The 15326-nt window shown below is 36.7% G+C and overlaps 1 protein-coding gene across 3 annotated transcripts; it reads left to right on the top strand.

Annotated features, from left to right (window-relative positions):
* Positions 1 to 5363: 5363 nt before the first annotated feature.
* LOC143634431 (uncharacterized) lies at positions 5364 to 8224 on the top strand. 3 transcript variants are annotated; one of them, XM_077102520.1, is made up of 5 exons: positions 5364 to 5671; positions 6015 to 6069; positions 6669 to 6778; positions 6863 to 7107; positions 8021 to 8224. In XM_077102520.1, the coding sequence occupies exons 3-5, from the start codon at positions 6707 to 6709 to the stop codon at positions 8169 to 8171; spliced, it is 468 nt and encodes a 155-aa protein (XP_076958635.1). In that variant the 5' UTR covers positions 5364 to 5671; positions 6015 to 6069; positions 6669 to 6706; the 3' UTR covers positions 8172 to 8224. The 3 variants fall into 3 exon arrangements, with proteins under 3 accessions (XP_076958635.1, XP_076958634.1, XP_076958633.1); XM_077102519.1 differs by having other exon boundaries at positions 6015 to 6778; XM_077102518.1 differs by having other exon boundaries at positions 5364 to 5747; positions 5892 to 6778.
* The last annotated feature ends 7102 nt before the right edge of the window (positions 8225 to 15326 follow it).

Raw genomic sequence — 15326 nt, 5'->3', positions numbered from 1 at the left:
AGCATTGGAAGAGGCTAATGAGAACCGTGCCCAACGGGAGCTCAAGTTGATTAAGTTTATCAAAGATCAACTAGCCGTCAAATAAGAGGTCACTCGCCAGCTCGATGCTTTGGTTGATCAGTTGGCCATTCTTCAAGAAAATCATAATGTTGATCGAGCAAGAATCGAGAGTCTGCAGAAAAGGATTGAAAATCAGCATTCATTAATCACAAAGAACACTCTGCAAAATGCTGAACAACACGCCAACATGGAAAAGATTGACTCTAGAGTGAGCAAGATAGAAGTTGATTTTCCTTCCACCTCTAAAATAGTTGACGATCTTAGGAAGGAACTTAAAGCTTATCTTGAACGTGTTTTTTTGGATTACGAGTGTCTTGATTCAAGAGTTGGTGGTTTGGAAAGTTCTGAGAACCAAGAGGTGAGAAGACTTATGGGTGAAAGTGAAAGATTGAGGACGTTGGCTGAGAAGTTACAGGGACGGATTGAGGAGGAACGCGCACTACAGGGACGCATGAATGAGTCGTTGGTCAATCGATACCTTGCTGTCATGGAGGTTATGCGATTGACCAATGAGGATGTGGAGAACCTAAGGGTTCATTTGATGGGTACGTTTCAAAGGTTTCTACGTGTAGCCGAGCTAAGGGCTGAGCTGGTCAATAGACAACAAACCTTGTTTGCTCAATTAGCCACTGATGCCGAGAGGGTCATAGCTCAAGGAAGTACACATAGCTTTCTCTACGCGGGAGAAACAGGTACAGAAGGATGAGAAGGTGGATCAGGCTCAAAGCATATTGATGAGCCTGAAGTAGTTGTTGGAACTGTCACCGGCACTGAGTTTGTGGTTACTACTATTGTTTCATCTGAACAGGTCAGTACTAAAAGCTCAAAACTTGTTGCATCCACCACTCGTGCAAAAGTAAGTGCCACACTCACCACCGAGATGATTACAAGTTCCGATGTGCAACCCGCAGCACAAGGTGGTGGTGATGATAGTGATGATGAGGATGATGATGACGAGTCCAATGGTGATGACGAGGATGATGATAAAGGGAAAGATGATGATGATCACGAGCAAGATAGTTATGATGAACATCGTCATGGTGGAAATGATGATGGTAGTGGTGGTGGAAGTGGAAGTGGAAGTGATAGTGGTGTTGCCACTGAAAATAAGACTTCTGATGTTGAGAAGTCAAAAGAGGCTGAGAAAACTAGGGAAACGGAGGCTGCGGTGGATGCCGAGCTCGACTCTTTATTTAACGTATGCTCTTTTGCAGGTACCGTTCTCATTGTTCAAGAATCCGTGGAAGAATATAAAGATGATGATGACGGCATCAATTATTCTTCCAACCCCGACACACCACCAGCTGAGGAGAATATTGAGCTAACCGTTGACAAGCATGTTGTCACTCCCGTTGCTGCTCTTGTTCGAGGAAGACCAATCAGAGGAGTCAATTACTATGGTGTGAGCAGGATAGGAAGCATTCGATCGAGGTCCAAGCCGTATCATGATTTGAGTCTCATTGCGTACGCCAAATACCATAGAGATAGCAACAGTTGGGTTGTCAGACGTACAAATGGAGATCTCACATATCTCACCATGCAAGACTAGCATACTCTATCAGAACTTGACTTGAATTTCTTTCGAAAGACAGTAACTCGAGATGACGAGAGACATACTACCGAATCATTCTTTCAGAATAAGTTTTTGAGAAGAGAATGGAGAGTTGGCTATCCAACGTTTGCTGTCAATCCAGGTCGGCCATTCAAGATAAAGAAGATCAATCCTTACAATGACAAGCCATCCAAAGAAAGACTCTACAGGATGACCGACAATCACGGTCCGCCGATCTTTCATAGGATGCCCTTCGCGGATGACCTTCTTCATGATATTATAGCTTGGGAGTTCGACAACACATACGATGATGTCATCATGCATTGCACTCACAGCCACGAGCTCACATTCTTTGATGAGCATGAACTGGCTGGACTTGGACTCAGCGACCTGAGGAAACTTGTAGAGTCGCCCCTTTGCACAGTTGAAGATGTCCGTCGTGACAACATGGACGCCATCGTGGGAAAGTTCAACAAGTTTGCTAGACTACTTGTTGAAAGGCAACCGTTTGAAGAAGATCCAGATGGTGTATTTGACTATGAATTTGAAAGCGAGTGGTGAGAAGGAAATAAGACAAATACCAAAAGACTAGAGGGAGATTGTAATGCCCAGTTTTGTTTATTTAAGTCTTTCGTATTTGTAATCGTTAGCTTACGTTTATGTTTCGTTTACGCTTGTAAGTTTTGGGCCCGAGGCCTCTTGTACTTGAAGCCTATTGGGCTTGTTAGTAATGAAATGGTGTATAACATACTCACACTATATATAGTGTGTGTATGGAATACACAGTATTCCATATTCTCTCTAACTCCCAAACTATCTCCAATTCCTAACCCACCTTCTAGTTTTTGGCCTCCCCCTACCACATATAAGATTCGAGATCTCGGTCCAACTAGTTGCTTCCGCCGACTAGTTGTGAGGTTGATCCAAGAACAACTAGTATCTTAGTTTGTTTTGTTGTTTGATCCGGTTTCGGAACCTACATTTAAGTAATGGAATCTTTCAACGATGCTTATGCTTTATTTCCTTTGCAATAATTGGAGATTATCCGGGCTTCCAGGAAGACGACCTACTTCAGCTAATAATCATTAATTTCACAGGAGTTAATTTATACAATAGGCTCAAGTTCAAGGGGTTACAGTTGTAACTAACTCAGTTTGTTCTGTTTTTCTTCCTTTGGTAATATTAGATATCGGGGATTATTAGATATTTTCACAATTTCACTCCAACTCGCTGGCGTGGCCGCCAAAATCCATCTATCCTCTCCATCTTGATCTCCATCCCATGCACTCTTACTAAAAACACATAACAATTATCCTCTATATTAATTTGCAACTTTTGCAAGCTTCTTATGTTGTAATCTTGGCTTTTTATGTTGTACAAATTCTCCTTGCCTTTCTCTAAAACATTTTTAAACTGTGTGCTTCTCTGATTGGACCACAAATACCATTAACCACTCCAGGGGCTTCTAACCATTCCAATCCTCAAAAATAACAACGATAAGTCGATGGTGGTGAGGCATAGCAATGACGAGGAGGAAGCATCTCGCCGACTCACCGGTATGTCTTTCTTCAAGCTCGACCCATATTTACTTCGAGACCTAATGTTTGTTTGAATTGTTTAATAAGAAGCTGGACATTTGTAATTGATTGATTGTTTTTTTTCGTTGGTATTGTAAATCAGGTAGGTGGTGGTGCATCTGGTCATTGTCGCCTCCTATTCGGTCGTCTGGGTCGCCGGAAATCGAGGGGACTGGTAAGTTGTTTGTTTTAGATATTTTTATTAATTCTTGCTTTGAATTTGTTGTGGAGTTTATGTTAATCGACTCGAGTATGTGGAATTGAATAATGCACAAAACGTTCGTTCGAATTTAGGGTTGGCCTCTGTTCAATTTTATAAACACTGATTTTACAGGCCATTGATCCATCATCTAATGTTTTTGTTCGAATCCAGATAATAAGCTTATAAAGTTGTTGTTACCAAACCACAAACCCTATTTCTGTAAAAAAAAAAATTAATTGAGTTCATATTACATGTTGGTAACTGTAGCTGGGGTTGACCTTCCAAAAGAAGAGAAGATGCTGGTAACACATTACAATTGTTAAAATTATGTATGTGTTTTCAGCGCAAAAGAAATATTATTTTTTTAGTGTTATTTTTCTTTTGCAGATTGTTGTGTATTCTGTTGTGTATCACATCCCCATGAAATGATAACAACCCATGGGTGCAGCGACCCACAAAGGACCCAAATCCAACGCTCTCTGCAATAGGAAAACTTAAAACTGATGATGGTCACCCTCAAGAGCAACCACATCTTGGCAGTCAACAACGTAAGTGAACCGACAATCACGACACCAGCGAACACACAACTTATGTGAAATCTTGCAGCTTGAGTTTATTCTAGATATTTATTACTGGATGCCTAATGGAGTAAGAGGGCCGAATAGAAGAGCTAAAGGTGTGTTCTACTGATTTTGTCATTTTACTCCCTTGGGTTTGAATACATGATGTTGTGATGTAAAATGTTTATAAAGTGCTCTTGCATGATAAATGATTTTTGCAAAAAATAACAGCTCAAACGGCCAGCCAAAAAATAAATAGTTAAAAAACCATATGTGTATGTAAGTATCTGGATGCTATATATAAGTGTGTTTGTATGCATCTTAGTATGTGTGCGTATACAAATTTAATAAATATTAGAAAAACTAAATTGTTCAAAATTAGTCAACACTGATGACAGTTTTGGTACAAGTAAATTATGGGTCAAATATTAGCATGAATGTGTGTTCTATGCAGTTTTGGAATCAATTGTTTCATTTTGGTATGGAGCTGCTGATTTAAAAGAATGCTACATATTAAAAGACGAATTTGGACCTGCAACTTTCAAAGGATTCAAATACAACAGTGAAGGATAGTTTTTGTTTGAGTGAATGATAGTTTTGTTTGTGTAAAGGTTATTCCATGTTTTGTTTACTAATGAGTTAAAGCCTTGTAAATTTGTGTGACATACATGTAATGGAACTAAAAAGATTTTCTTTCAATGTGTTTTTTTTCATGACTTCTCAGGCTGTGTGACAACACACGATGTCGAAACTTTTAAACAAACCCAAGCGAAACTTTTAAACACAAACCCGCGCAACGCGCGGGTTATAAAACCTAGTTTCTATATATCTTTGAAATTCTTAAATTATGATTGCTTGTTATGGAAATCATTTTCATGGGTTACAAAAACCATGGATGATTATTGAATAATAATAATAATAAATAAATATATATAACAATTTTTGAAAATTTATCATGTAAATACAAGGAAGCAATCTGATTCATCGTAGACAAAAATTCATTTTCCACAATAACATACATGCATACGGGGGATTAATTAATTGTACCTCATGCAGTGATAGTTGCACCATGCCTTGCTTACAGGTAAGAATATATGAAGTCAAACCCGAAAAACCATCAAATATTCGCTCTGATATATTTTAGAGAAGTCTCTTAATATTACTTAACAGTCCCAAATGTTATATAAAACGTGTATCTCTCGCGTTGTATTTCTAAATCTTCAAATTTTTTGACACATATTTGTTTTATCATTATTGCCCTTTTACATAATCTATTATCTATCTATCTAAAGTAAATACGAAGTTTGGCGGCACAAGAATCTTACTGCACGTCCTTGTACATTTATGGGTTATCCTCTTTACTGCCACGTTTCTTTCTCACCTCGCGATTGATGTTATACAATCTGCCCTTCATAACTGAAAACAAAACAACTGACCCTAATTGATCGACTCTGTGTATTCTTCTTTATAACTCAGCAGATTTCCATCGATTGTTGCCGGGTTTCCGGTAGGTGGCGGTTGTGTGGTGGTAGTCTGCTGAACGGTGGTCTGAGTCGTTGTCGATGGTGTTGTACGATGACTGACGCAAGGTAACCTGTATCTCTTCTCCTGTTAGCAGCCCCACGTTCATCTTCCCTGACCGTCGTCGCCGGATTCTTCTGTGGCGGCGATGTCGTCGTGGTAGTGATGTGGTGGCCGTCTGTGATTCGAAGGTTTCTGTGTAGGTGCTTCTCTGCAATTACTTATTTTGATTTTGTTGAAGGGTTAACATCAAACCCTTTATTTATGTATTGTATGTCTCTAGATGTAGGCTACGATGATCACTTTAAATAATGAGATAACGATGACCCGAGTTGTGTTTAACGTTTCTTCTTCTTCTACCTGTTATGCATGTTACGGCCATTTATGTATGCTATTTGTCTAAGATTTGGTGTTGTAAGCTTCAATGGAACCCTATTAATTGCATTTAAAATAACTTAAATAGTCTCTTATTTCAGCTTTTGTTGCTAAAGCTTGATTAGGATTTTGATAAATATATTTGATTGATATGTTATTTGTCTCAGATTTGGCGTCGTAAGCTGCTCAACACCCGCAATAGCAACAAAGACAAGTTAAAAGGTACTGCGCAGTCTAGCGTTTCATTTGAAATGTTATGAGCAGATATTATATCTTTTAAAATCTTTATTTCAAGGATTAATTAACCAACAAGAGATATTATTGCTTAGAAAATGTTGATTTCTATTTAGCGTCAAAATTAAACCTGATTACAAGTTTGGTTTTCGACTCAGTCTTTAACCGAAACCGAATTCATTATTCAGCTTATAGTTCAGTTGCATCTAATAAGTTAACATTTTTAGTTTTTACACCTGGCCCGTTTTTTAGATTTTATCTACATGCGTTCATTGTTCATTATCCGGTTTTTAAAGCAGCTTACCAAAAAACTAAACTGAGCCGGAGCCATTAAAATCGAACCTGATTATGCATTCGTTTTCTGATCAGCATTTAACCGAATACGTTCTTCTTTATAGTACGGATACAGTTAAGAATACGCGAGATTGGTTTATGTTAACGAAAGTTGTGTTGTTATTGATTACTTCAATGTTGTAACGTGGTGTATATAGGTGTTAAAATCCGTTAATGTTCTAATGAGAATGCGACTTTCTTTGTCTGGATGTATACATTTTTTTTCTTAATTTAGATTTACTTTCTTCATCCAGGTAACAATGACCCTCCAAAAGAATCGCTGCAATAAGAAATGGAACTAATGACGCACCACTTGAAGTTAGGGTTGTCAGAAAATGGATATTTCCTACTGGTCGACATCAACGTAAGTCTGCCTTACCATCTCAGCCATCATGTCTCTCACGCATTTACCAAATATTTAGCCCAATAATTATCAAAATGTTTACAGGGAGATGCAGTTGAGGCTGTGGCTCCTGCGAAAACCACACAACACCCGATTGGATCACTTCAAGTTAATTGGTGCTACTCAATCCAAAAACGTATTTGCACTTTGAAGCGATATACGATGCAAACAGTTTATCACAAAGCTTCCACAACAGTGGAAAAATGCATGCAGAGACAGCATACCTGCATTTCACCTAAACTTGACACACGAGCTGTTGCATACCCACACCAACAAAGATCTCCTGGCAGGTACTTAACATGTCTTACCAAAATTCTGTTTCCAGTTCTCTATACAATGCTAACTTAACTAATTCGTAGTGACAAACGACCCTTTTGACCTTCCCATGTTGACATGAGCAAAAATATCCTAACCAGGCCCGTCTCCAGAATTTATGCTTCGATAACACCTGACATATCCCACATACTAGACCAAAAGGCCATAGATCCTCGGCGGATCTACTATCTGGTGTCGGTTTCAGCCAACACCGTATGTTTTTGCGTTTATAAATAACGCAAAAGGCTACAAATTGTATACGCCGACTTATGAACAGGCCTGTCTCGCCTTTACTCATTACTGTTTGGACTAACAAAAGGGCCCATTAAATTATGTATAAATACATAATTAAATAGAGGGAAATTACCAATAGGCATAATGAAAATAAGTCAACAAATGTGGTGATTGTGTTATAGTTAACTTTTCGTAGTTCCAACAGCTTAGGTTCTTAATCTTTGGATTAAACAATGTTTTACCTGTTATGGTTTAAAGGAAAATTGTATATGAATTGTTTTGTTTTTTACATGATTAATGAGGTTAATCTCTGAAGATTGCATACATTTGATACAATTTTAGGAAGTAAATTTGTAGTTTTAACAAATATGATTAGCCCATATGAACATAATCTCTAATTCTTTTGTTGATAATGATGTGTGCACATGAGTTTTATGGAATTTGATTTATATTTTGCATTAGTTTAATGTTTTGACAAATTGATATGTAATATGCAGTTTGAATATTTTACATCCTTTTAATTTTGAAGGAAAATTAGTATATCGTCTATGGGTCTACGGTAATGTTTGAATGGTATGCCATTGATGTGGTCACCAAACATAATACAAACTCCTAATTCTGTGCTTCATTATACTAAAACACCTTTCAATACAGGTTATGTGAAACCCATCAGTCACTTAAATCTATCTCTTTGACTGCCACAACAGCGGACGCGCCGGCAATAAAACAAGTGCAGCACCGGATATCCATCTTTTGCAACAACGGCTTACTGCAAGTATCTTACAAACCTAGAAGCTGGGAATAATTGTAGTTAATCATCTATAAATCATGAGCATAACTGCAGCTCCAACACTACAAAGCCCGCGCGCAACGCGCCGGGTCAACCACTAGTTTAGACTAAAATAATAACCACATCAAACATCGTTGATTCATCAATGCCATATGGACAAAAACACTCAGCATATGCTCACATATATCCAAAAGAAAAAATGAAGATCCACACAAAGCCCAAAATGAAGTGAAGACCCACTCAAATGTTAAGTGTATGATGAGAGTGGCCCAAGTAGAAAAAAAGCCCAAAATCAAACTGATCGTGTAACTGATAACCTATGTTAAGCCCATAAAGGTAGTGTATCTTTAACATGATCTCAAATACTAGATCATATTATGTCCCTCCTTGATTCACTTATTTTGATCAACACAATAATGGGATCTAGCTATCCGCACAACTTTCTAAAACAGGGTTAATGCGGATATGGGAATTCGGGTTATTGTTCACCTAATTGACTAGATTGATATTTCGAAAGTGTTGACCGCAAATGGGAGGAGTATTTGACAAGTGAAACTGATAACCGCATCTTCCTTGTCATAAATCATTCTTTATTGATCTATTTGCATGCTGTTTATTCTCAAATGTTGATGTTTATTGTTGTCAATTGGCCGCTTTACAAAACAATTAATTTTGTATACACTTAAATCTTCTTTTGTTAGCTGCTACGGTATCACGACTGAGAGAAAAACAAGTGGAGATCCTATGAGCTGACATCCGGATGCTCCTAGTTGATATTTTTGTGCTGGTCTATAAGCTCAATGCCCGTAAGTCATGGATCCACTGGTGTCACTTTGGAAGTAAAAAATGTAGACAAAAATTATTGGCAAACAACATGACAATTTTTCAAATGAAAGGTTATGTTTTTCTTAGCAGACGATTTTTTAGCAATATAAGAACTCAGAATTTGAAACTTCTTAAAATCGAACAATCATCATCGATCTCGCATGCAATTCTTTCGAATGGTGTCGTCATTTACAAGTCACGGTAATTTTGTGATACATGCAAATATATTTAGTATTTAGAATTTAACATCACTTGAATAATGATTAATATTTCTAATCTACGTCCAGATACGTGAAACAAATTATTATAAGAAATTAACCTTCGTTACCCTGAATAGGTCATATCCAAAGAATATTAATGGAAGCCCACTTGTTGAACTAAAGAAATAAAGAAAAACAACAAAATGTAAGCATCACTAAAATATAAATATTTTTGGATTGTGACCTGTGAAGACATATTGGTTAAGGATACTAATTTGTCCAGCAAATGTGAGCAGCAAGAAAGGATATACTATTTGTCCATTGATTATGGCATGTATTACTATATTTCTTAAATGAGAAAATTTCAATTTGCCTCCCTGTAATATATCGTCGCGAGATGGAATATTCATTGAAAAAGAATTTGCGTATGTTGAACCATTGTATTTCTCGGGCGGTTTTTTTTACTCCTACCGTCAGTTGACTATTAATGGTGAAGGGTCAAGTTGTCATTGTACATAATAATAATAAATTAATAATAATAATAATAATAATGATGAGTAGATCTGATGATCTTCATCATCATCAACCTCATCACCTCCACCCTTCCCGTCGCACCATCAAAAGCTCGCCAAAGGAATTTTTTCCCTTTTGACATCAAGATTCTGATTTTCAACCTCCATATTATTTTCCTCATTCACTATAATAACCTTATCACCGTTGGGATTTTGATCAATCGATTGAACATCTGACATAGACTCCTCCCAAATTTCATCATCATCTTCTTGAACAGGCCCTAATTGCATAAAATCTGTTGTGTACACAGCATCATGGGCCACCGATTTGAGTCTTTCTGCCCGGATACGCTTCACTTCAGCTGCAGATGGCTGATTACGAGATGGTTTTACACCTACGGACCTTGTTTTTTGCACAAAATCATTAACCGGAAGATCATAAAGCATAGGATTATACCTTTTCTTAGTTTTAATTGGACCCTTCTTTCCTCCAACCTTGATTCTGGTATTTGTCCGATAGCTTGAGGAGGCCGGTTGAACAGAGGGAGCAACACCGCTACGTGGGAGCGCCCATTGAGGAGACAAACCTTCAATTGAGGCTTGAACATGTTCAATTGATGAGAAGTTGATGTCGATGGAGGTTTTAATTTGCTCTGATGTTGTAAAATCACCCTTAATTGGGTTCGATTTAGGTGCAGAGGTAGAGGATGGAAGCACGTCTTCCTTATCTACGGGTCTTGAGGGCAAACTCACAATGGGTGCAAGTGGATTAGGTTGTGAATGATTTATATCAGGTGGTTGATCGGTGGACTTGAACCACCGATTCAAGAGTTCATGACAAAAGAAAAGAAACGACTCCATTTTTATGTTTTAGGATAATCTTTCTGCAGATTTGGATCAATTAGTATGTTTTATGCAGCTGTAATTTATATACTTTGGTATGTGGAGATGATGACGAGGAAGTGATGAATATATATTTCATTTTGTATAGGTATAACAAACATCAGATTAGTTCAAATGGTATGTTTTTTTTTTTGTTAAACCAAAGGTCGGGGGTTCGTACCTAGCCTTTACACGATTTTTAAACATAAGTTTTAGAATTAATTATAGGCTTAGGGGTAAAATGGTCATTTCAACCTTTTTTGGTTAGTCAAATAACGGTCAACTGATGGGAAGGGCTCAAACTGACCCGCCCAAATTTCACAGACGTGCAACATGCGTAAATTCTTTTTCAATGGTTATTCCATATCCCGACGATATTTACCTGGCAGGCAAATTGGAATTTTTTCTTTCTTAATTTTGACAAGTTTATTTCAACACCAAACAATCAAAGGCATAGTGCACCATAGTTGACCGAGCTAGACTCATAGCTTTTAAAAATGATTGTGGGGCTTCTAGTCGCTAGAAGGTCATGTAAGCAGAGTAGGTTAGTTTGGTTCAAGTCAATTTTTTGTATTAACTAATGTAAACAAGTTTTTATACCCGCGCTTTTATTTGTGTACATGTTATACTCAAATCTTCGATGCAGTTGAAACCTACGCTGCTATTCCAAAGTTTATCATAGCCCTAAGATGACAAACGATGAAAAGGTATAAATCTTTGGACATATACATAAAAAACACAATAAACTAATGGTCTAAGAACTTTATCACGGTCGGTCACTTTCATCCGCCTAAAAGATTATCATCCATGAAAAAGTTGTTAGAAAATCCTATTTAATAAAATTCAGAGATGTAAATATCAATTTATACCTATTTAAGCAACATAAGGAAAATAAACTACAAAAAAGCTATGAATTTCAAACTGTTTAGACATCATTACATTAACGGACGAATAATATAACAGAAGAAAAACACAATGGGTGTATAAATTATAATCATCGTCATGCAATTGAAGCATAGCCTTCCTTCGAGACAAACAGGGGTCGACAGGTCTAGGTCTCATCACAGCCGTAACCTAGGGTCCGGCAACAGTTACAACATCACAATATATAGAACAAATGAACAGTCATTGCCGCTGCCATACACGACATCCGTATCGTTAATTTACAAATGGGTGAAAAAAATTATAAGAGTAAAGAAAGGCCACCGGAACACCACCTCCGCCTACGGTTTCCTAACGGCGGAAACCCATGGGTAAACGGCCGACAACACAGTAAGAGGCCATCGGACCATCACCGCTACTTAGGTTCCGAAACAGAAACCAACCACCATGCGTTTATAGATCTACCCCCTTCCGACTGTCTCCACGCCAACAGGCCACCGGAGCATCAACCGGTTCTAAAGTCGATGTCGATGATGTTGTGAGACAACGGTTAACCGGTGATAAGACGCTCGATTCGGTACAACAGAGGAAGACAAATCCGCTACCGTAGGCGTCGTTGAGCGACCACCGGCAACATAATAACCATCGCTACCACATGCGTCGTCCAACGATAGCCGCAACGTCAACCATCACCATCACCTCTCTGTTTGTGATCGGCGGAGACACGATGGAAGTGAATAAGAAAACCTTTGGAAGTAAGATGTGATATATCAGATGAGAAAGTAATAGACCACCACATATCTGTGATGACTCATACATTAACGTTGATTGAAGAGTCATCTAACCATGTGTGTCATCCAAGTGTGTGGTTGAAAAACGATTATTTGATGAATAGTGCTAAGTGTGAGACTGACAATATAATGGTTTTTGATATTTATATAATTATTACTCTAGTCTGTCATTTTTCTTTAAAAAAATCACTAACCACTTTTTTGGTAAACATTTTCTATTCATGTATTTTTAAAAACTTTCTGAGTAAACAAAACTCACAACTGACATAAAATTTATGAATCACTTGATTTATCAAGAAAGTTATATAATTATTACGCATTCACACTAACAACTTGATTATATTAAAATATGGGTAAATTTTGTTTGTGTTAATTCTCTCAACATCATTTATTGGAAAAACCAAATATTTAAAAGAAAAAACTATTATTTATTATGTTGTAAAACAAAATAAAGTCAAATAATTATGTTATCGACTAGAATAAGTATGTACCAAAAAAAGTGAGAATTCATGATTGGTGTGCACAAATGGAGCGGATTCCCGTGCTATTTTCTTTTGCTAAACAAAGCATATCAATCAACTAAGTGGAAGAGCTGTCATTTTTTTACACTGAACTGTTTACACGAAACGCGCTTTAAATGATTCAGGATTGAGCTTAACAAATTTCATGGTTTAAATAGGTCGATATGCTTAAAACATGTATAAATTTATGACTTAGTAGGTTAAAACTTGTTTGTAACCTGTTTAGATTTTTTTATTTAAAAAATATATATATATATACTCTAAAGTCCTAAACTGAACTTATAGTTACATACGACATTTCATTTTTATCTGTAAAAACTCGATATTATATTTTTTATGGATGTTATGAATTACTTCTATGGTCTTTTGTTTAAAGTATATTATGACTTTATGGTTTTCTGTTTCAAATATGTTATGAGTTGACTTTTATGCTTGGTTTTCAATTTTTTATTTCATCACGTGTATTATTTGTTGTGTCTTTAAATAGTTCACTTAGCAGGTCTTAACATGTTAACGTGTTACTAAACAGGTCCATGTTTGTGTTTGGAAAAATTAACATGATTGTTAATTGTTTTATGTTCGTGTTTAGTACCACAAATCATTGTGTCTAGCTTATCGTGGCGTTACTGACATGTTATGAGAGTCTACTCAATGGTGTGTCCAATTTGTGAGGAAGAGATCAACTTGGCGGAACACTTGGTGTATCATGTCAATTTGCACAATCCGTGTGGAGCGTTATTGCTACATGGTCTAAAATCCCCCTAATTTATGCTTTTTCGACTAGAGACCTTTTGGGATTACATTGAGACTCTCCCTTCTCACCATAGAAAGCAAAGCAGGGGTGGCGGGGTGGTCGACGGTCATAGGCCCGACACCTTGTTAGGCCCGAATTTTTTTAATTATTTTTATTAAAAATAATATGTATATTTAATGTTTAAACTTAATTACATAACCACTAGTTTGGTATAGTGGAAAATGAGTATTACTCTCAATAAAAAAAAGGTCATGGGTTCAACTTTCATTTGAGACATGTTTAATTCTATTTTTATACCAAAAAATTTTACACAACCCAAATTATAACTAAGTAAACTTATATGATAATTTAATTGTTTAAACCAACAAAATACTCCTTTTTAATTAAGGCTTAAAAAAATTTCGCCTTCGGCCCAAAAATATTTTTGCTTTCTCGGAACCGGGCCTGAAGCAAAGGTGTTCTATGCGGTATTCTTTTATGTTCGGGTGTTGAGAGGTACATGTCAAAACATTGAAAGATTATGTTTATGTGAATTGAAACTCTCTCGTCTTGGTTTACCACTCTGCCGATCCTAAGTTTCTAACATTTTCTATTAGGATTAGGTAATTTCAAGATAAGAACTCTGGAATAAACAAAACTTCCAACTTGGACATTAAATATACGAATCACATGTTCATCAAGAAAGTTATATAATTAATTAAGCATTCACATTAGGGGTGTGCACAATTTGATTTGGCTATTAGGTATATCGAAAATAACCAATCGGTTTTTGATTAATCGAGTAATTTAGTTGAAACAAAAAAAGTTTGTCATCATCGTCGTCGTCGTACTCGGTAAATCCCACTAATAACAAAGCTATGGTAGGGTATGAGAAAGATAAAATGTATATCCTTATTTTTATCTCTTAGGAATAAAGAGGCCGATTCCGGTGAGCCTCCGGCTCGATATTACTACTTTTGTAAGTAAACTAATTGAGACAATAAAAAGTTAGAGTCACCTAGTTGATACTATAGTGAAAGTTTATTTCAACTTTTTTTGCGCAATAATCTGAAATTTAGTCAAATTAATATCTGATACATTCTAGAGAATTACTCAACTGTGGAGATTAGGAGTGAACACTTCATAGTTTTCAAACCATAGAGCCGATTTAACCGAACCAACCTTGGAATCAATCAATATCGCTTTAGTGGTTCTAGAACCTACAATCTTAAGTGAGGCCAGAACGTATAATCTTTTGGTTGAAGGCTATACGCCTTAGGTATTAGTTCTTGAATTTCCTTCCATGCATGTTGAGTATGGTTAGAATTTTCCACGTTTTTTTTTCAAATATCATGAGTTTACCATTAAAAGATTGAGATTGCAACCTAACCGACAAACTTGTATAGGAAAAATCAAATACGGATTCTGTGATGTAAGACCATCAGAAATGTTAACGCAAGTTTGCATTGTATGGGCAAGTATACAAGCCGGATGTTGGAAATTGCACGTAATCTGATGGATTAACAACTTATTTGGTAATCACTATTCGACAGTTGAACGGAAATCAACCTTGTATAAAGCTGGCGACGAAAATATACACCGACAGAAGATCTTATTTTTCAAGTTTTTATAATTAATAATGTTTTAACGATATCCTTCGCTAATTTTCCAACAACTCTTCCAATAGCTATAAGTCCATCGATGAAACTCCAGTTTTCTAGTGATGCTCTCACGTCCCCATTCTCTTGTATTCCATAGTGCTCTCGCATCCCTCTTTCTCTTTACCTGATACCCACACATCCACTTGCAAGGAATTAAGGTAGT

This window comes from Bidens hawaiensis, unplaced genomic scaffold (assembly GCF_021521415.1).
Source record: "Bidens hawaiensis isolate Kalapana, Puna unplaced genomic scaffold, B.hawaiensis_p1.1 tig00007049_1, whole genome shotgun sequence".
Taxonomy (NCBI): domain Eukaryota; kingdom Viridiplantae; phylum Streptophyta; class Magnoliopsida; order Asterales; family Asteraceae; genus Bidens; species Bidens hawaiensis.
This window is presented reverse-complemented; position numbering and strand designations above follow the sequence as displayed.